At 41.5% G+C, this 23,354-nt stretch overlaps 1 protein-coding gene across 1 annotated transcript in view; it reads left to right on the top strand.

Annotated features, from left to right (window-relative positions):
* The first annotated feature begins 648 nt into the window (after window positions 1-648).
* DDX55 (DEAD-box helicase 55) overlaps window positions 649-23,354 on the top strand; it is a 50,824-nt gene continuing 28,118 nt past the window's right edge. The window contains exons 1-10 of the mRNA XM_075854547.1: window positions 649-784; window positions 2,881-2,931; window positions 3,006-3,092; window positions 6,178-6,269; window positions 10,690-10,752; window positions 12,604-12,753; window positions 13,643-13,832; window positions 16,104-16,186; window positions 16,268-16,399; window positions 16,565-16,657. Of these exons, the coding sequence (XP_075710662.1) occupies window positions 677-784; window positions 2,881-2,931; window positions 3,006-3,092; window positions 6,178-6,269; window positions 10,690-10,752; window positions 12,604-12,753; window positions 13,643-13,832; window positions 16,104-16,186; window positions 16,268-16,399; window positions 16,565-16,657 (1,049 nt within the window). The 5' untranslated portion in view covers window positions 649-676. The remainder of the gene's footprint in view (window positions 785-2,880; window positions 2,932-3,005; window positions 3,093-6,177; window positions 6,270-10,689; window positions 10,753-12,603; window positions 12,754-13,642; window positions 13,833-16,103; window positions 16,187-16,267; window positions 16,400-16,564; window positions 16,658-23,354) is intronic.

The following is a 23,354-nucleotide window of genomic DNA, read 5'->3' as shown; positions in this document are numbered from 1 at the left end:
AGGGACAGTATTAGGGAGAGTATACAGTTATTATACATGAAGAGGGATAATATACAGTGACTATACATGACAAGGAACAGCATTATGGAACAGTATACAGTAACTATACATAAAGAGAGATAGGATACAGTTACTATACATGAAATTGGACAGCGGTAGGGACTGTATACAGAAAATTATATGACAAGGGATAGTATACAGTAACTATACATACAGAAGGACGCATACAGTTCCTATACATGTAGAGGGACTGCATTAGGGACTGTATATAGTAACTATGCATGAACAGTATACAGACAGTAACTGTACACGAATGGGTACAACATTAGGGATAGTAAATATACATGAAGAGGGACAACATTAGAGACAATATACAGCTATTATACATGAAGAGGGGCAGTAATTGTAAATAAGAGGGAGACAACATTGGGGACAGTAAATAGTACGTATACATTAGACAGCGTTATGGACAGTATACAGAGGAACACTACAGAATATTGACAAAGTTCGAGCTGTATATAGATGCAAATGCCACATTCCAACGTTGTCATCACCTTTGCTACAGTATTGATTCAGTTGTAGCTATATCCGGAACCTTGTACTTGTATACACGTTGCCGAGGGGAATCTTTGACTGCGTGCACTGAACCCACGTGTGAGGCTGTAGGTGCAGGAAGATGGAGAATGCTACAGAAGGGACGTGGGATTCTTTACCCGAGAAGCTGAATGACCAGATCCGTCAGACTCTGAGAGAGCTACGCTTCACCCGCATGACGCCGGTGCAGGTATTACCATTATGTCGTCTCACTTAGAGTTGAGGACTGCAGCAGACAAACAGCTTCTCGGCTTCCTAATAGAGCAGTACGGTCAGTAACGACGCATACAGTCATTTGTCAACCACTATTGTACTAAGGGTTCGAAACATTACGTTAAAGGACAATATATGCCTTTGCCCTTGTTTTTTGGTAGTATAAACATTACCTACAAGTACAGGTCATGTCCCCAATAAGGCTTCGTTCACATCTGCGTTGGGGTTCCCTCGGACCTTTCCGTCAGGGGAACCCATGAATGGAAACCGTAGCTTTCCGTTTGCATTACCATTGATTTCAACGGTAACGCTTCCGTTGCTAATGGTTTCCGTTTGTCTTGTAAGGTTTCAGTTTTTTCTGCATTTTTGTAGACTACGGAAACCTTACAGAACGGAGACAAACTAAAACCGTTAGCGAAGGAAGCGTCACCATTGAAATCAATGGTAATGCAAACGGAAAGCTATCCGTTTGGCTTCCGTTCGTGGGTTCCCCTGACGGAAAGGTCTGACAGAACCTCGACGCAGATGTGAACGAAGCCTTAACTGTACCAGCAGAATACCCCATAGACGTTACGTCCAGCAGAGGGGCCCCCCCCTACCAGTCTATGCTGGCAGAGGGGCCCCCCCTACCAGTCTGTGCTGGCAGAGGGGCCCCCCCTACCAGTCTGTGCTGGCAGAGGGGCCCCCCCTACCAGTCTGTGCTGGCAGAGGGGCCCCCCCTACCAGTCTGTGCTGGCAGAGGGGCCCCCCCTACCAGTCTGTGCTGGCAGAGGGGCCCCCCCTACCAGTCTGTGCTGGCAGAGGGGCCCCCCCTACCAGTCTGTGCTGGCAGAGGGGCCCCCCCTACCAGTCTGTGCTGGCAGAGGGGCCCCCCCTACCAGTCTGTGCTGGCAGAGGGGCCCCCCCTACCAGTCTGTGCTGGCAGAGGGGCCCCCCCTACCAGTCTGTGCTGGCAGAGGGGCCCCCCCTACCAGTCTGTGCTGGCAGAGGGGCCCCCCCTACCAGTCTGTGCTGGCAGAGGGGCCCCCCCTACCAGTCTGTGCTGGCAGAGGGGCCCCCCCTACCAGTCTGTGCTGGCAGAGGGGCCCCCCCCCCCACCAGTCTGTGCTGGCAGAGGGGCCCCCCCCCCACCAGTCTGTGCCGGCAGAGGGGCCCCCCCCCCACCAGTCTGTGCCGGCAGAGGGGCCCCCCCCCCACCAGTCTGTGCCGGCAGAGGGGCCCCCCCCCCACCAGTCTGTGCCGGCAGAGGGGCCCCCCCCCCCACCAGTCTGTGCCGGCAGAGGGGCCCCCCCCCCCACCAGTCTGTGCCGGCAGAGGGGCCCCCCCCCCCACCAGTCTGTGCCGGCAGAGGGGCCCCCCCCCCCACCAGTCTGTGCCGGCAGAGGGGCCCCCCCCCCCACCAGTCTGTGCCGGCAGAGGGCCCCCCCCCTACCAGTCTGTGCTGGTAGTAGGTGAAAAGTCATTTCTATATAACCTATGATTGTCTTCTTAGTCGGCTCTATAGCTTTAGTATTCAGTTTTTTAGTGTTCCCACGCTGTATGCTAATGAGCATAAGAGTCAAATCTTCATTCCTCAAGCCTTAACGAGTTTTCCCCGCTTCCTTACTTTTGATAGCTCCTCGCCTACCCCCAGCTCACATGAAATCCTGCGCTTGTGCATCGATATCCTGTTCTGGTGTGTGCGCACAACCGGTCACCTTATCGGCACATGCACAGTTACTAGATTTGAGGCTCGGACAAAACAGGGAAGGGTGTCGGACCGTGCATGACGGGCACGTGCGTGCTATCGGACAATATTTCGGGATTCAGGGTGGGCTGGTTTTCGGCGGTGGGCGGGCATAAGAAGAGGAAAGAACGAGACTGCCGGATTATTACCATAAGAGGCGCAAAATGTTTGCAAACCGTTATTTACGGTCAGGGGAGGAGTTTAGGAGAGGGGATAGCGGCAATGAACTTTTGATAGCAGCGGCCAGTGAGGGATAAGTAAAGTTCAATAGGTGAAATGCTGGTGACAAGTTCCCTTTAAAATTGAATACACAGACTTCACACTGCTATTATTTCCTTTTCATGCAGGCTGCAACAATCCCGCTATTTATGAGCAACAAAGATATAGCTGCAGAAGCCGTGAGTACCGTGACATTATTTACAGTTGCCAGCTTGATTTGATTAGCTGGTTCTAATTTATATTTTGGTGGTAGATCACTGGAAGTGGGAAAACACTGGCCTTTGTGATCCCACTGTTGGAAATACTCCTGAAAAGGGAAGGGAAACTAAAGAAACATCAGGTAAGATCATTTTCAGTTCACCGATTTCGTCTGTAGTAAACCGTTTTTTTTTTTAGTGCAGCAACTTCTGAAGAGGGGATGTTATTTCTTAGATATGAATGCTACATCTCCTTCCATTCACACTCCTACCTTCATCATAACATTCCCTTAAAGGGAACCTATCACCTCCTGACATGTCTGTTTCAGTAAATAATTGTATTCATTATGAAAGCTTCTTTTTTTAGAACTGCGTTGTGCCGGTCCCCTGTTATTCCTCCTAGAAATGTATAAATTGACAACTAGGTGTTTTTAGTTGGGGGTGTGTCCCTACACAGACTGACCATTTCCAATTAGTGCTGACCGAATGAGACAGTGTAAGGACACGCCCCTTTGACGGGGGAAATGGTTACACCCAGTTGTCAATTTATTTGTATGTATTTTGTAGGAATACGAGAGGAAAGGCAAAACGCAATCCTAAGAAAATGCGTCCCAGAATTGTTATTCTATGGGGAATATAAGTTTTGACTAAAATAGACATGTCCGGAGAGCTCTGGCAATCAGCTGTCATTTCAGGTCTGGCTCCCGAGACCACCGACAAACGGCTGATTGCCAGAGGAAGCCAAGGACCGCCACACTCTTCCCCTGCAGTGCCAATGTAGTATTGCATGGTGGCCATTCAGTTAAATAGCCTTCCACGTAATGAATGCACTCCCCAACTCCGCTAGAGCCACTGCTTGTTAGCGGCTCTCCACTCTGCTTGTTTCAGAGCTGGGGATCCCCCTCTATGACATCCATATTCCCTAATAGGACATACATATGGAAAGGGGTGGTTCTGCAGGGACCACCCCTTCAAAATGATACCATTTTGCATGTCAATTTTTCTGTATGTTGGGGGTCATTGATTTAACGACCAGGTTTGCACATTTATGATCATTATAGGACACAAATGCTGGATTATTGGTAGAAGCTGGAGATTTGGCTTGTAATTGTTCTAGTTCCTCTGTTCAATCCTATGGACTCTGTTTCCAAACATGGGTTTAACTGGGGTTTTGGAAAAAGAGAAACACCTCCAGCTCACCTTCGTTGCAGATGTAGTTCTAGGGGTAATCATGCACGGATCCTTGTGTCGGCACACAGTAGACGAGACCAGAAGAAATGGGGTTTGGATCCAGCACATGCGATTCAATAAAATGGAAGGAATATTTCCAAGTTTAATGGGCCAGTATAATTGGCAAGTTAAAATCAGGAATAAAGAGCACGGCGTGACATCCTGATAGTGTAGGGAAAAAAGTGGTAGTGGTGAATAGGAAGCCATGATTAAGGACGCTCGCAGCGTCTGAAACGCGTAGGCTTCCTATTCACCACTACCACTTTTTTCCCTACACTATCAGGATGTCACGCCGTGCTCTTTATTCCTGATTTTAACTTGCCAATTATACTGGCCCATTAAACTTGGAAATATTCCTTCCATTTTATTGAATCGTCTGTGCTGGATCCAAACCCCATTTCTTCTGGGGTTTTGGAAGTTACCTTGCCCCTTCATAGTCTCTTATTTGTGTCATTATTGCCAATGTGGTGGTGGTGGTGCTGTGCTTCTTAGGGTATGTACACACAAAATTAAAAACGTCTGAAAATACGGAGCTGTTTTCAAAGGAAAACCGCTCCTGATTTTCAGGCGTTTTTTAATCAGTCTCATTTTTCGCTGCGTTTTTAACGACCGTTTTTGGAGCTATTTTCTATAGAGTCTGAAAAACGGCTCCAAAAACGGCTGAAGAAGTGACATGTACTTATTTTTTTCGGCCGTCGGAACAGCGCTGTTTTCCCATTGAAATTAATGGGCAGATGTTTGGAGGCGTTCTGCTTCCGATTTTTCACCCGTTTTTCGGGACGTTTACGGCCCGAATAAACATCTGAAAACACTACGTGTGCACATACCTGAAGTCTTATTTTTTCCCCTTGTAATCTCAGTTTAACGTCAGTTCACACAGTTATTTGGCGCTGATTTTAACGAGGAAAAAACTTTGGACTTGGCGCCAAAAAACTTGCGGAATCACCCCTGATGTATTTTAAACGGGAGGCAGAGGCATTTTTTCTTTTTTTTGTTTTTTTTTTTTCCTCGGCTGCTTTTGGCCGCTCGCAGGAAAAAAAAGCGGAATGTTCTTTCTTGCTGCGTTTTCTGCTTCTGACCTCATTGAAATCGATGGAAGGCAGAAAAAAACCTGCGGTGCTTGTTTCTGAGCGTTTTTCACTGTGTTTTTGGCTTGTGGCCCTTGCACTAGATTCAATGGCCGCAGGCAAAAAACGCTATGAAATACTTGGAAAAAAAAAGCAAAGGCGTTTTCCTGAAGGAATACTGAGGCAGGCTTTTTTTCTGCCTTCAAAATACTTTGTGTGAGCAGGGCTTTAGGCCGGGTTCAAACATAGCGTAAACACTGCGGAATTCCCACAACATTTACAGTAGCAGCAAAGTGGATGAGATTTAGAAAATATCATGCCCATGTACCTATATTGACCTGCGGTGCGGAATTTAATTCGGCAGCATTTCAATTTGTGCTGCGTTTTAGTTGATTTTCCGTTGCAGGGTTTTCCCCATTGAATTCTATGGAGATGCAAATCCCGCAACAGAAAGCCAAGTGTTGCGGCATATCCACAGCGATTACGCCGCAAATATCTCAACTACGGAAAAATAAAAAAATCATACTTACCCAGAACTCCCTCCTTCTTGCTGCAGTCCGGTTTCCTGGGATGACGTTTCATCCCATGTGAGAAGAGGGAGGGGTAAGTATCAAAGTTTTTTTATCAAGCGGTGCTTTCTGCAGCGGAAACTCCGTCCGAAAATACGCACCACAGCGTAGATTAGGACTTGGTAGCACACAGAAGCCGCTGGAGACCAAGCGTCAGAGGAGCTCTGTGACGGATTTGATGGAGAACAGCGTACTGTGAGACATAGAAAGCCAAACAGTTGAACATATTTTAATAAAACTCAATTCCAAAAATTCTTTTTAGCCAAAAATACATGCTTTTCAGTAAAAAAATAAATAAAAAAAATGCCCCCAAAGGTGTCTATGGCCCTTAATGTTTTATCTCCTCTTTCACCATCATGTAGATTGGTGCAATAATCATCACTCCAACTCGGGAACTTGCAATACAGATTGATGAAGTACTTTTGTACTTCACAAAACATTTTCCACAGTTCTGGTAAGTCGTCATTTTACAATGCAGTATTTTTGTGATGGTGTGGTTGTTTGCACTGCCCTCAATGTGTTTTCAATGTACATAATACTTTACATGTTTTCCTCACTTTGCTAAAATATGACTTTGATAGACCGCTTCTCCTTGATATTCCCGTCATATTCCCTTAACATTTCAGTATTCATTTATGTAATCAACATTAACGGGCACAACAATATAATAGAGGGGGGTTCCCTGCTAAGGACCCACGTCTGTTATTTAGAGCATAAAGCGGAGCAAAGAGCTACAACTCTGACGGACTCATTATGACTATGTATTGTAGACTCCTCAACATTGAAATTGCAACACCAAGAAGGAAACGTTGTGGAAATCACAGGATCAAGACATGTTAACCCCTTCCCCCTGCTTGCATTTTGGGCCCTAATGACCAAGCCATTTTTTACATTGTCACATTCGAAGAGCTATAACTTTTTTTTTATTTTTGCGTCGACATGGCTGTATAAGGTCTTGTTTTTTGCGGGACAAGTTGTATTTTTTAATAGCACCATTTTGGGGTACATATAACTTATTCATTAACTTTTATTAACTTTTTTTTGGGGGGGATAGAAAAAAACCTGAAATTTCACCACTCTTATTTTTTTTTGCACCCTAAATCTACATAGTTTACCGTGTGTGGTATAAATAACACAATAACGTTATTAAACGGGTTGTTACGATTGCAAAGATACCAAATTTGTATAGATTTTGTATGTTTTACTACTTACACAGTAAAGACACTTCTTTTTCAAAATTATTTGTTCTTGTGTCTCCATATTTGAAGAGCCATAACTATTTTATTGTTCCGCCGATGCAGTTGTATGAGGGCTTTTTTGCGGGACGACTTGTAGTTTTTATTGGTACCATTTGAGAGGAGATGCGACTTTTTGATCACTTTTTATCACATTTTTTTTAAATACGGATTAACAGAAAACAGCAATTTTTCCATTGTTTTAATTTGATTTTTTACGGCGTTCACCATGCGGGTTAAAGAGGCTCTGCCACCACATTATAAGTGTCCTGTCTCCTACATAAGGAGATCGGCGCTGTAATGTAGGTGACAGTAATGCTTTTTATTTAGAAAAACTATCTATTTTAAACCACTTTATTAGCGATTTTTAGCTTTATGCTAATGAGTTTCTTAATGCCCAAGTGGGCGTGTTTTTACTTTCGACCAAGTGGGCGTTGTACTGAGTGTATGACGCTGACCAATCAGTGACCAGTCAGCGTCATACACTTCTCTCCATTCATTTACTACACAGCAGCATCGCGTTCTTACTAGAACACGATGTGCAGCCACATACACACACATTAACGTTAATCAAGTGTCCTGATAATGAATATACATGACCTCCAGCCTGGACGTCATGTGTATTCAGAATCCTGACACTTCTGAATCTTTTCTGTGAGATTCCAGCAAGCCACGCATAATCTCGCGAAATTACGAGGTAAACGAGATTTCGTTTCTCTTGCTGGAAATCTCACAGAAAAGATTCAGAAGTGTCAGGATTCTGAATACACATGACGTCCAGGCTGGAGGTCATGTATATTCATTATCAGGGCACTTGATTAACGTTAATGTCTGTGTATGTGGCTTCACATCGTGTTCTAGTAAGAACGTGATGCTGCTGTGTAAATTAATGGAGAGGAGTGCATGACTCTGATTGGTCAGCGTCATACACTCCTCTGTACAACGCCCACTTGGTCGAAAGTAAAAACACGCCCACTTGGGCATTAAGCAACTCATTCGCATAAACCAAAATCGCTAATAAAGTGGTAAAAATAGTTTTTTTTAAAATAAAAAGCATTACTGTCACCTACATTATAGCGCCTATCTCTTTATGTAGGAGATAGGGCACTTATAATGTGACAGAGCCTCTTTAAATAATGTAACAGCTTTTATAGTCTGGGTCGTTACGGACGCGGCGATACCAAATATGTGTAACCTTTTTGCTTTATTGTGGTGTTTTTTTTAATAGTAAAGCATTTTGTAAGGGGAAAAAGTGGGTTTTTAATTTTATTTTTTTTCACTTTTTTTTTAAATTAACTTTATTCAACTTTTTCTTACTTTTATACTACTTCTACTAGGGGACTTTAATATGCGATCATCCGCTATTAAATTTTTGTATTGCAGTGTATTACTGCCTGTCCGTTTTAAACTCTGGCATAGCCTAGCAGGTATTTACTACAGGCAGACCTGGGGGCCTTTATTAGGCCCCCGGCTGCCATCGGAGAAACAGACACTCGGCGATCTTATCGCCGGGTGTCAGTGGGATGAGAGGGAGCTCCGTCCCTCTCTCCAAAACCACTCCGATGCGGTGCACGCTATTGAGCACCGCATCTGAAGGGTTAAACGGGTGAGATCGATACTAATATCGATCTCACACGTTCGAGCAGGGACGCTCCCAGCTACATCTGGCAGCTGAGAGCCGGGAGATTTGACAGCTCTCTGCTCTGTTTACTTTATTCTATAATTCAGCGACGTAAAAAGGCTATTGCATCAGAATAAAGCCCACTAATGACCACCGTGAAAAGGCATATCGGCGGTCATTAAGGGGTTAATGATATGCAAATGATGAAAAAAATATTACAAACATCTTGATTTATTCAGCATAGAGTATGAGTGCAATGCACAGAAATACACGCACTTACACACCTTGGCAGGCTGTTTGTATGAGAAATGTTATGCCACTTGGGCATGCAAATCTTTAAGATTGGCTGCTGGCATCTCCCTTTGCAATTGCCGACCAATGACGTCCCAGATGTGCTCCATGGGAGACAAGTTCAGAGACTCTGCAAGCCATGGTAGCACGTTTAGGCCACGCAGGCTCCTCACAGTAGCACGAGCAACATGCGGCCTGGCGTTGTCCTGTTCAAAAACTGCTTTTGGGACACTTTGGAGAAATGGTCGTACCATTAGTTCCACAACCAAATCAATGTAACGCCGAGCTGTTAGTGTACCTAAAATGAAGACTAGAGGGGTTTGGCTACCTTACATTATGACACCTCACACCATAATCCCGGGAGTAGGGCTGGTGTGCCGTTCCCTTATGAAGTCCTCTTCATGGCGTTGCCCATTTGGTCTCCAGACCAATCTCCGGCTGTTGTTAAGTCCGAGACAAAGGCGGGACTCATCGCTGCAGAGGATAGACCTCCATTGCTGTTTGCAATAGCCTTTAAGAGTGGTGGCGTGTGGTCAATGGAACACTTGTAGCTGGATGTCTGGCTCGTAGCCCAATGTTGTGCAAACGCCTTCTGATGTTTTGTCATCACGCCTCTTGCGGTCATTCCCGTTCGTTGTTGATCTTCCAGCCTCCGGGATATGCAAAGTTGAACAATGCTGACATCTCGGCCTGGGTGCGTTATGATCTGCCGGAGTGATAAACCGCGGTGTCTCAGTTCAAGGATTTTGTCCTTCTCAGTTTGCGACAAGTGACAATACCTGGCACGTCGCCTAACGGAAGACGTGGCACAATCATCCCACACCACTTTATCCGATTTTTGAGATTTCATGTGGCTAAAAAATGTTGCTTTAAATCTGGCGTTTCTCATCCCACATGACAGATTGGAGATCGGTGCTTAAAAATGTGATAATTTGCAGATCTTAGCGACACCAGCTACTTCCTCGATTTGTATAACCATACGGCTTGCCCTTCTTGGTGTTGCAATTTCAATGTTGAGGAGCGTATATTTCTTTTGAAGAGGCACCATGTAATACTACATACTCCCTGCAGAGGGCTCCGCAAGGAAAACGTGTGGCTGATGGTGCTTTCCTCAGTGATGACTACTTTCTGAAAAGTTTTCTTTATAAGGATGGGTTGTCTACTTCGGACAACCACTTTAAGTGTAAGTTCACATGTAATGGATTTGTTGAGAAAATATTCCACGTCAAATTCACATCTACAGTGGAAGATCTGCAGCAAAGAGTGTGTATGTAGCTGCGCATTTCATTGCGGATTTTCATTTTGTCACATACACTGTATTCAATAAGGAAATTCCGCAAACGTTCCGCAGCAGAAATTGGAATTTTGCAAGAAAATAAAAATGCAACTCTGGCCGTTACCGGACAGAAAATTTCTACAGCGTGAGAATGGGATTTGTACGAATCTCAACCACTTTACTAGTACTGTAAAACGCTGCACAAATTCCAAAGTTATTCTGCAACATGTGAATAAGGCCTAATTTTCATTTTGGAGGAGGTAGAGCTCAGTTCTGTGTTTAAACCAGAGAAACATTTTTAAGAGTTGCAATCTTGTATTATTGACCAATTTTGATCGCACATTACATGAATAAATTAGGGTCTTATGTCTATCATATGACAGAAAGTAAATACTATTCAAAGAATTTAGCTATTTTTAAAAAAGTTAAATTTGGGTTTTCGCTCTTTCAGTCAGATCCTCCTTATTGGTGGAAGTAATCCTGTTGAAGATGTGAAGAAATTTAAAGAGCATGGGTAAGTGACTATTTTGCACTATACATATGTGCTATAGTAAACATTTCATCTTGAAAATCCAAATAAATAATAATAATAAAGAAAAAAAAATTGTGAAAATGGGTGGAGCTTAACTGCGATCATGTTTCCCATACACCACGCACAGAGAACATTCTGGAATTTTATCTCTCTGTAGCACACCAGCAGAAGCAGCATGGATGAGATTATATAGCAGTGATGAGCAGTGTAGCTGAGAATCCAGCACTGGGCTGAGATATAAATCTACCAGCAGCCTGTGTTTCCTCTCTCTGCTTCGGCTGCCACCTTCTGCTCTCCCCCCCCCCCCCCCCCCCATAGATTTCTATGGCCAGCACAGCCTCTGTGTTTGTCAATCCCTCTGCTCCTTCTCCCCCTTCCCCTCTCCATAGACTTCTATGGCAACGTCTGTGTGTTTCTCTCAATCCCTCGCTGCTTTTGCTCCCTCCTCTCTCTATAGAATTCTATGGCCAGCGTCTCTGCGTGTGTCTCTCGCTCTCTCTTTCTTTCTCTTTCTCCCCCCACTGCTCCTCTCCTATTCATAGACTTCTATTGGCAGGCTGTGAAGACACACCCCAACTTCCTGCAGTACATCTCCTCTGCTCTGTAACTAGAGACAGATTTTGCTTGATAACTGGGGTAAATCGCAGATTACAGGAAGGGAGACACCTAGTGGCAGTAGCTTGACACAGAATTTTCATGGATAAAATGACAAAATTCGAACCGTAAGTAAATGACAAAGTTAATATATATTAGGTATACTATTATGTTTGCATAAGTTGTTTAAAAAGTTAGTGTCCTTTGACGTGCTTTACATTTTCCAATACAGACTCGATACTGGAATGTTTTTCACTATTTATCCAGTGTGTTAGTGTTGAGCTGCATGGGTGAATAAACCTTCTTTTCAACCATCAATAACGGAGTTCAGTCCCATCATTCACTTTATTGATATTGTTTGGAATCTAGGATCAGGGTTTCTGGGAGGCGTGCACCCTAAATCTCTGTTACCTCTGGTGCTGCAGGACATGACCTATTATTTTCCTCAGTCCTGAGTTAGAATTTTCAGGTAGAATTTCTGTCTCAAGCCTAAAGCATTTTATAACAATTGGTGTATTTTAGGGTACTTCCAAATTTCAGATCGGCAAAATTATTTAATAATGAAACTGAATATATGAATAGTATCACAGAGTGTGAACTCTTCGTAACCTTTATTCATTAAAATACTCTGGGTAATTCGTTTGAATGCAGATACCACTGACAGCAGATACCACTGAACTGAAAATTCCTCTTCTCCTTTCCCTAATGTGAGCATATGCTATTTTTTTTCACTCAGTGGTCATAAATAACTATTTCATGTTAATTATATGGATTTTGTTCACCATTTGTGCACTTTGTATTCACGAACATTAGATGGCGCTACACAGTATTTCTATAATTTATACCCCTACTGACCTCATTCACGTTTCTTTTAGGACAATTTAGGGAAACCTTTGATTCAACCCAGGTTGTGTCAGGGGTATTTGCATTCAAAAGAATTACCCAGCGTATTTTAATCTTAATAATGAATAAAGGTTATGTTTTATGAAGGGTTCCCACTCTGTGATACTACTTGTTTCTTTGAGGAGCCCACATATTGATTTCAGTGATAATATGAATATATAAATAACACAAGCATGGCTAATCTAATACGCAATATTGAATTTCTGTATATTCAGTATTTTTGCCCACATTGGTTTAGTTTGGAACGTGACTCTTCTGTAATGAGACTGTGAATGTGTCTTGCCTGTGTTCGCTTGGACAGTACTATTTATGGTCAATTCTCCTTTTTCTCAATAGTGGAAACATTGTTGTGGCTACTCCAGGGAGGTTGGAAGATATGTTTCGGAGACAGGCAGATGGGTTGGATTTGGTCAGTGCTGTAAAGACCCTGGATGTTCTTATTTTGGATGAAGCAGACCGACTTCTGGATCTGGGATTTGAAGCAAGGTGCTAGATTTTATATGTATACATTCTGACATATTTCATCTTCTAGATACAGTCTAACATAACTACATTATACATACACACATTAACATATATCACTTGTGGAAATGTCTCATGGGTGCAAATACTATGGGCCAAGATTGACTGATCATCTTTTACTTCTTGAACTGTTATTACCAGTAAAGTCAGATTAGATACCCCTGTGATTAAAAAAGTAATCCCCTACCATTTGGTTTCATACATAGGCATCATAAGATTTGAATTTCTGAATTATATAAATAATTTTATACCTGCACTATAAATATAATTTTCAGTTCCTTTCAACTGCTCTCCTGAAAATGTAGACTCTTATCCAGTCTTAAAGGAATTGTCCAGGCTCGGGGCTGTTTTTTTTTTTTTTTTTTTTTTATTTATTTTTTTATACTGATGACGTATACACCGGATAGGTCATCGGTATATGATCGGAGGTGTCCTATACCTGCACCCTGCACCGATCAGCTGTTCCCGAGCAAAGCTGCAGTACTGCAGCTTGGCCACTATACAGTGGTTCGAGCCATGTGCTTCCGGCACCGACCCTACGTGGCTTCCGGAAGCCGGAACGGCTGATCGATGCAGGGTGTCGGACCCCCACTGATCATATACCGATGACCTATTCTATGGATAGGTCATCAGTATAAAAAAACAGCAGCGAGCTTGGACAACCCCTTTAAGGCCCAATTAAAATCTGAACGATTATCAGCTCTCAAAAATATTTGTAAATGAGAAAAGCAGTTGATGATCAACAATAAAAATGTTGATGGTAAATATTTGAACATTCTTCCATCTTGATATTGCTACTCAAAGATTACTGCCTATTGTGAGCCTAATTAGTGGTTTCTCTTCTCAATTCTAGCATAAACACCATATTGGACTTACTGCCCAAGCAAAGGAGGACCGGTCTATTCTCTGCCACTCAAACTCAGGAAGTCGAGAATCTGGTGCGAGCTGGGCTTCGTAATCCTGTGCGCATCACAGTAAAGGAGAAAGGAGTGGCAGCCACCAGCACCCAAAAAACACCAACACGACTTCAGAATTATTATATGGTAAGCTTGGAAATCCTAATAGATGTCATTTCTGACTGACAAGACTGAAGAGAGTAGATTAGGAGATGGGTTCTGCAGCCTTCCAACAGGTAAAAAAAGATGCTTTATCCCATATTGGTTTGTTTGTGTGCTGTTTTTTTTAAACCTGTTTATAAGAAGCTGGATAAATGTATACATGTTTGGGAAATATTATTAATAAAGTTTGCTACTCAAAGACCGGGCCAATTTTTGTTTCTTCATTTTCATTTTTTTTCCTCCCTGTATTCCAAAAGCCAAGATTTTTTCCCGTCGACGTAGTTTTGTGTCGCCACATCCTAAAAGCCATAATCTTTTTGTTTTCTGTCGATTGATCGGTATGACTGCATATTTTTTTGCGGGGCGAGGTGTAGTTTTTATTGGTACCATTTTGGTGTATATGTAACTTTTTGATCACATATTCAATTTTTTTGGGGAGCTAAGGTGATCAAAACTCGCAATTCCGGCGGTTTTAATGTTGTTTTTTTTCCATAGTTCACTGTGCAGGTTAAATAATGTTATATTTTAATAGTTCTGACCTTTACGGACACGATATCAGTTATGAGAAACAATTGGCACCCTGCGATCGAGGGGGGGGGGGCGGTTAATGGACTCTCGGCCACCCTTCCCATCTTTTTAACACCGTAGGTGCATCTAACGGGTTAAATGGGCGGAATCAAAGTGATTTTTCATTCCGCCTGTTGCAGCGAGGTGTCTGCTGTATTACACATCCGTGACCCACTAAGTATGGAGCGAGCTCAGTCCATGAGGCCGCTCCATAATTCCCTTTAACGCTTCTCACGTACATGTACGTGATAGTGCGTTAAAGGGTTTTAAAGAAACACTTTAGGCAAAACCAATATTGTGATATGCCTTGTGCAGGGCCTAGGGATAGAGCATAACACAGGGATTCTCAGGGAGTCCATCACCACCCTCTCAGTCCCTGCACTATGCCCGACACAATGGTGGGAATTCATGAAGCCCTCTATGCCAGCTTTTTTGTCCAAAAATTGTATGACTTGGGTTCCCACCTGCGTTGTGACATACCATTGTTCTGCTCCGTCAGAGGAGCAGAACAAGGGAATAACGCAAGCAACTGTTTCGTTGCACAATGGACACCGCCGACGGAACCCATTGACTTTAATAGGTTCCGTCGGGGTGTCCGTGATTTTACCGGACACCACAGCATAGCATGCGGATTGTCTCTGGTAATCCCTGCCGGTTCTGCAACGGAGGCCCTTAACGGAGCCTCCGATGCAGATGTGAACGAAGCCATATATATATATATGTGTGTGTGGGTATCTATAGAAAAATAAAGTGCTGCAGCACCCCAATAGAATGTAGAAAATACGGTGATTTATTCAACCAACATCCGACAATGCAACGTTTCAGCCCTGCAATAGGACCTTAAAAAGTTAGTGGGGCTTATCGGGAGGGGAAGGGGCTTAGTGGGACGATAAATTTACTATAATTTACGCAAAAAAACTGTCAAATTATGGCGCAAATTTACTGTAGCTCATGGCTGGAGTAGATTTGATTTTCTGGCTCACATACTTCTAGAGATGCGCCTCATTTATTAAGAAGTGTTCGCCTCTTATTAAATTAGGTGCATCTTACTCCAACTTTCTTTAGATTAAAATTGGCGTATGAAAAGCCAGTCTTAATAAATTGCCACCAATGTGTCCGTTTTACTTGGAGTGTACGTGCACATTTTAGAAGAGTGGAGCTTCAATCTCTGATAAAACGTCTTAATAACTACATAGTGCATCCACAGTGTAAGTGGAGGTGCACTTTAACATTTTCTGAATACTTTTTTGCCATAAATTGCAGTTTATTATATAAATGTTAAAATACCCCACTTTTCCAAGTAGCCAAGCTTCAGTATTTAGTTGTCCAGCAATAAAGTGCTAGGCCTGGTAATGTTCATATTCACATTGCAGCTCCCTGACATGCCCTATGTGATTAGAATACCTGCAAAAGGGCATGACTATTCCTCTGCATTGGCCCTGCTTGGCTGGCATAGCCACAATGTATTAACATCCCCAACATGAAATAATGCTTAGCGCGGCCGTATGTAAAATGCCTCCGATTATAAACTCCTACATGCTGGAACCTTGTTCGTTTGTTTTGTTTACTTGTTATTTTACTTTCTTGCTTACCCAATTGTAAAGCGGTGGTGCGGAATACGTTGGCGCTATATAAATAAAGATTCGGACACAATGAGGTATTAAATAGGGAAATGTTTGCTTTTAACAGATTTGCAAATCAGATGAAAAGTTCAACTACCTTGTGAGTTTCCTGCGCCAACGAAAGCTAGAGAAGCATCTTGTGTTTTTCAGGTAATGACCGGTTGTGTGTCTGCCGAGTTCCTGATTTTGTTTTTCCTTCATTACAATGCAATTTTCCGCTTTTGTGTGCAGTACCTGTGCCTGTGTGGAGTATTATGGGAAAGCATTAGAGATGTTTGTGAAGAACGTGAAAGTAATGAGCATTCATGGGAAAATGAAGCACAAGCGTAACAGGATTTTCACCGAATTTCGGAAGCTTGAAAGGTGAGAAAACTGGACTGCTTAGTTACAGACACAGCATCTTGTGGGCTCATTTGAGTATCAATGGAAGAAGGTTTAGGTATTTACCTAACAAGAGGCTGTACATTGCTTATTGGTATTGGCGTTACCTGGATGTTAACGATTTGTCTCAATTGTCGTTTGCTACAGTGGTATTTTGGTGTGTACAGATGTGATGGCCAGAGGTATTGACATACCAGAAGTAAACTGGGTTTTGCAGTATGACCCACCTAGCAGTGCCAGGTAAGCAGAATGTGAGCAATTGTTCCATTTGTAGAAATGTCAATAATATTTCTGGTTTGTACTAACAGTGCTTGCTCTTTCTATTTGTATTTGTTACTATTGCTGAATTCAGAATTACAAGGTATGAATCAGCCAGCTAAATAAATCTTCTCTATAAAGTACAACAGTTGTACACATTGCGCCTGCAAGGATTACAATTTTAGCTGAAGGGATAATGGCCGGAGTAGTCCTCTTCTGTCAAATTGTGAAGCAATCTATTTAGCTATTTCTTAGTTATTTGTAGTGGGCATTGCTGGGTGATGCCCAATTTGGCTGAAACAACCGTTTCTATAGGGTTCTTAATCCAGCTTTCCCAGATACCTAAACAGCAAATCTTCTTACTTGTGCAGTGATGTGATAACGTGGTTACTGCATAGCTGGATATGCTATTCAGGATTCTGTGTGACTGCCCATGTGGGAGCTGTAATGGTGGCCTTTTTAGGCCCTGTTCACACAGAGTTTTTTGCAGGAATTTTGAGGCAGATTTTGATCTGCCTGCATGCTGTTTGCTGGGTTTTTAGCCCGCGGCCATTGAGCGCCGCGAAAAAGGCGTTCTCTGCCTCCCAATGGGAGGTCAGAGACTCAAACGTCCAAAGATAGGGCATGTCGCTTCTTTTTCCCGCGAGACTGTTTTTCCGCTCGCGGGAAAAATTGCCTCCGCCTCCCATTGAAATCAATGGGAGGCATTTTCGGCCGTTTGTTTGGCGGGGTTTCTGCGTCAAAATTATTGTAAAAAAAATTCTTTGTGAACAGGGCCTAAGTTGTCACCCAGTTTTTCTAAATATTTTTATTGCAAACTGATTATAAACAACAAAGTGCATTCCTGCCTCTTCTGGAGTATAGACATTATTCCATACGTGTCTAAGTTTCTTATCTAGGCAGGGTCTTTTAAAGGGGTTTCCCAGTCATAAGGAATTGATGGCCTATCCTCAGAATAGTATTTTCAAATATGTAAGGATGCACACCTCAATATACGCTGTGTTGGTGCTATAGAGGTTTGGGCTAGTAACCCACAATAAAGATCAAAAATAACCTAGAAGCACGATGATCCTTGAGAGTAATTTTTCAAGATAATTTTATTATGTATAATTCATATGCAATTAACTCTTGCAATTTTTTCTGATATGCGATTTTATCACGATATGCGTTTTTTTCACGACGTTTCGACCTAGCCTAGGTCTTTATCACAATCGCTATAAATGAAGAAATAATAATGTAACGTATACAACATGCGTAATGACATAATAAAACATAATGAACAACTGAATAGGGTATCTACGTATTACAGAATATGAAACATATGTCCAAACATAATATGCAAAGTCCAAAACGGACATAGTTAATAAAGCATACATATTGATCAATAATTCAATATATAAAGTTAAAGCAATATTGCAATGTATCAATCATGAATATTGTGGAGATATTCATGTCGTTCTAAGTAAAAATACACCTGAAATACAGTATATTAGTACTATCGCATAGAAATAAGAATTTAGTGATGAAATAGGGCTATCACATGAATAACATTGATAATAAGAAATTTAAGAATATTCAAGAAGACACTATGGCAGGCAAGTTTATAATGGTACACATTCCAAAAGAATGGTGATATCGATAAAGGGGTGTAAATATGATGTCCCCTCCGACCATACCATAAAATACCGGTAATAATATTCTGTGCTCAGAATGAAGTATATGAAAAAGGAGAAGAGATGTTATTGAATAGAGTCCAGAGAGTCAGCATACCTGGTTATTGATGTAGGTATAATGTGGAATGGCGTCTACCAGACGCTCTTCAGATTATGGTCTGTAGGTGGTATCTCCGAAGTGGTGTTTAAATATAGCGCGACCCCACCGGATATCCGGTGTGTGGAACGCACACGGAATCCAGCGCATGCGCACTACACACAGCAACGCTGTTTACTTGGAACGCAAGCGAAATCTAGGATGTCAATATGGACATGATCGCTGGTTTAAATTAAACGATATAGGTGACGCTGAGATGTCCTAGCTATTATGGTAAGTAACTTTCTCAATTCCAGGTGGAGAAATGGTCATTGTAAGTACATCAAGTATGATCTGACTGTATTATTTTATTGTGAAAAGAAATGATAATAAGCCATATAATGAAAATATGTGAATAGACTCAAATGCAATTCTGAAATGCAATATATAATATACAGGTGGATTGTATGGATAAACTAGTATAACCAATGTATGTGTAAGAGGAAAAAGAAGAGAGAAAAGGAAAAAACGTCATAATAAAGAAAATCATATATATGAATAATAAGCAAAATAAACAGAAAAGTAAGAAAAGTGAACCGGTTTTTATGGTACCTGTATCTGGTCATCTAATCGATCTCAAGTTTCTTAACGTGCCTGAAAGAAATGAATATAGGTGTTAAATCAGCGGGAATGTGGACAATGTTCAGGAAAGAAGATCATATTCCCTATTGAGACCTTTAGGTACAAGAGTCTCGAGTGTATGTATCCAATATGATTCTCTTGTTTTTAGTAATTTGATGTGATTGCCACCCCTTCTAGGTCTGTGTACCTGCTCAATGACCTGGAATTTTAATTGAGAAAGGTTGTGATTAAATTTCTCAAAATGCTCAGGAAGGGGTAACCAAGTTTTTTTGCATCGTATAGTGGACTTATGACTAGACAACCGATCCTTAATATGTTGTGTGGTCTCGCCTACATAGACCAGACCACATGGGCATTTGATGAGATAAACCACAAAATTGGAGTTGCATGTGAAATAACCTTTTACCGGAAAGGTCTTGTTATAATGTGGGTGTTGAATCTTATCACCCTTAATGATGTTAGAACAACATGCACAATGCAAACAAGGGAAGGTACCATGGCGTTTAGTTTGAAGAAAGGTTTGACGAGGGATCTTCGTAGAGCTGCCAATGTCAGCTCTAATGAGGCGATCCCGAATGTTGAATGATCTTTTGGAACACATCATCACTGGACTAGTAAATTCTGTGATATCAGGATAGGCCGTGTGTAATGCTGGCCAATGCTTCCGAATGCTCTGATATAATTTGGGAATAATCGGATGATACGCAAGTACTAATGGAAATCTATTTTGTTTTAGGTTTATTAGTAAGTGATGTGGTACTATTAGTCATAATTGATCTATCCAATTCCTGTGATAGAAGTGATGTAGGATACCCTCTCTCCTCAAATTTAGTAGCCATTTGATGTAATCTGGTAGTTCTAGTATCAATATTGGATACAATCCTGGAGACTCGAGTGAATTGTGATCTTGGTAAAGATCGTATCATATTACTCGGATGACTGCTATTGTAATATAGCAGACTATTCTTATCTGTTGGTTTAGAATAGAGATCAGTAGTAAGAAATCCTTCTTGGTCCTTTATAATGGTAGTGTCTAAAAAGCAGATATTATCTTCACTGTGATTTAATGTGAATTTCAATTCCTCTCTAACCTGGTTTATATGATGAAAAAAATTGTCAAGAGATTCTAGTGGACCATCCCATATGCAAAAAATATCATCAATATACCTGTACCAGCATATTGCATGCTGTAGAAATAAAGAATTACTGTAAATGTATTCTTCCTCAAAGAGAGACATGTAGGCGTTAGCATAAGGAGGGGAACCGCAGGGGCAGAAGCGCCCAAACCGAAGGTCGTATAGGAGAAGGGAGAAGTCGAGAACCTGGGATACAGACAAGGTCCCAGGTAAGGACAATAATTTGGTAGTGAACATTTCCTCCCATACCTTGGATCCTGCTGAACTTTCGGTTCTACAGAAGGGCTTATCCTTTTGCCCAACTTCTTCATGTAATACATTCACCTTGGATCAGGAACTTAATAGTTTCTATAGAAGTTTAAGATTGAAAACCCATTTTGGTCTATCAGATGTCAATTTGCATACTAACCCGCTTGTGTCCACAGTTAGTAGTCCCACACCACTATCCATCGACAAACTAGGCTTACGCAACCGTAGCCATTTCTCTCCTCCCAAAGTGTATCATGCCACTGAGGCGTTCATAGATTTGGTCAAGAGAGATACTGCATCCCTTTTGGCCCAATATAGACTGGGACGATTTCCACATAAGTATAACTTATCGAGAATCGAATCAGATGCTCTCAGATCTTTGAGTGACAACAAGGACATTGTCATTAAACCAGCCGATAAAGGTGGGGCGATAGTAGTGTGGGATAAAAAGGATTACATTACTGAAATAGAGAGACAACTATCTGATAGCAATACTTCTATCAAAATTGATAGTGACCCTACATTGAAAATTCATGCTAAAATCTCTGTCATCTTAGAGGACTTCAAAAAACGGGAAACAATTGACGATAAGACATATAAATTTCTATTGAACCCTTATCCCATAACACCTGTTTTTTACATTTTACCTAAAATCCACAAGTCCTTAAAAAATCCACCAGGCAGACCCATAGTAGCTTCCACGGATTCTATCCTCTCACCATTGTCTATTTTTCTGGAGAAAATACTAACACCCCTAATTAAATCTACAAGATCCTTTATCTTGGATACAGGCCATTTTTTACGAAATATAAAGGAACTTTCAAGGGTTAATCCCACATGCATTTTAGTTACTCTAGATGTCAATAGCCTCTACACTTCCATAACCCATCACAAGGGAATACAGGCGGTTACACATTTACTCAATTCAACTACGATGAATACTAACTCAATATCCCTGTGCCTTCAATTACTCAATTTAATCTTACATGAAAATTTCTTCCTATTTGGCGATGATTATTACGTGCAGGTTTGCGGAACAGCCATGGCCTCAAACGTTGCACCTCCTTATGCTAACGCCTACATGTCTCTCTTTGAGGAAGAATACATTTACAGTAATTCTTTATTTCTACAGCATGCAATATGCTGGTACAGGTATATTGATGATATTTTTTGCATATGGGATGGTCCACTAGAATCTCTTGACAATTTTTTTTCATCATATAAACCAGGTTAGAGAGGAATTGAAATTCACATTAAATCACAGTGAAGATAATATCTGCTTTTTAGACACTACCATTATAAAGGACCAAGAAGGATTTCTTACTACTGATCTCTATTCTAAACCAACAGATAAGAATAGTCTGCTATATTACAATAGCAGTCATCCGAGTAATATGATACGATCTTTACCAAGATCACAATTCACTCGAGTCTCCAGGATTGTATCCAATATTGATACTAGAACTACCAGATTACATCAAATGGCTACTAAATTTGAGGAGAGAGGGTATCCTACATCACTTCTATCACAGGAATTGGATAGATCAATTATGACTAATAGGACCACATCACTTACTAATAAACCTAAACAAAATAGATTTCCATTAGTACTTGCGTATCATCCGATTATTCCCAAATTATATCAGAGCATTCGGAAGCATTGGCCAGCATTACACACGGCCTATCCTGATATCACAGAATTTACTAGTCCAGTGATGTGTTCCAAAAGATCATTCAACATTCGGGATCGCCTCATTAGAGCTGACATTGGCAGCTCTACGAAGATCCCTCGTCAAACCTTTCTTCAAACTAAACGCCATGGTACCTTCCCTTGTTTGCATTGTGCATGTTGTTCTAACATCATTAAGGGTGATAAGATTCAACACCCACATTATAACAAGACCTTTCCGGTAAAAGGTTATTTCACATGCAACTCCAATTTTGTGGTTTATCTCATCAAATGCCCATGTGGTCTGGTCTATGTAGGCGAGACCACACAACATATTAAGGATCGGTTGTCTAGTCATAAGTCCACTATACGATGCAAAAAAACTTGGTTACCCCTTCCTGAGCATTTTGAGAAATTTAATCACAACCTTTCTCAATTAAAATTCCAGGTCATTGAGCAGGTACACAGACCTAGAAAGGGTGGCAATCACATCAAATTACTAAAAACAAGAGAATCATATTGGATACATACACTCGAGACTCTTGTACCTAAAGGTCTCAATAGGGAATATGATCTTCTTTCCTGAACATTGTCCACATTCCCGCTGATTTAACACCTATATTCATTTCTTTCAGGCACGTTAAGAAACTTGAGATCGATTAGATGACCAGATACAGGTACCATAAAAACCGGTTCACTTTTCTTACTTTTCTGTTTATTTTGCTTATTATTCATATATATGATTTTCTTTATTATGACGTTTTTTCCTTTTCTCTCTTCTTTTTCCTCTTACACATACATTGGTTATACTAGTTTATCCATACAATCCACCTGTATATTATATATTGCATTTCAGAATTGCATTTGAGTCTATTCACATATTTTCATTATATGGCTTATTATCATTTCTTTTCACAATAAAATAATAGTCAGATAATACTTGATGTACTTACAATGACCATTTCTCCACCTGGAATTGAGAAAGTTACTTACCATAATAGCTAGGACATCTCAGCGTCACCTATATCGTTTAATTTAAACCAGCGATCATGTCCATATTGACATCCTAGATTTCGCTTGCGTTCCAAGTACACAGCGTTGCTGTGTGTAGTGCGCATGCGCTGGATTCCGTGTGCGTTCCACACACCGGATATCCGGTGGGGTCGCGCTATATTTAAACACCACTTCGGAGATACCACCTACAGACCATAATCTGAAGAGCGTCTGGTAGACG

The sequence above is a fragment of the Rhinoderma darwinii genome, chromosome 1, assembly GCF_050947455.1.
Source record: "Rhinoderma darwinii isolate aRhiDar2 chromosome 1, aRhiDar2.hap1, whole genome shotgun sequence".
In the NCBI taxonomy this organism is placed as follows: Eukaryota; Metazoa; Chordata; class Amphibia; order Anura; family Rhinodermatidae; genus Rhinoderma; species Rhinoderma darwinii.
Note: the sequence above shows the minus strand (reverse complement) of the source record. Positions and strands in the feature narration are given on the sequence as shown.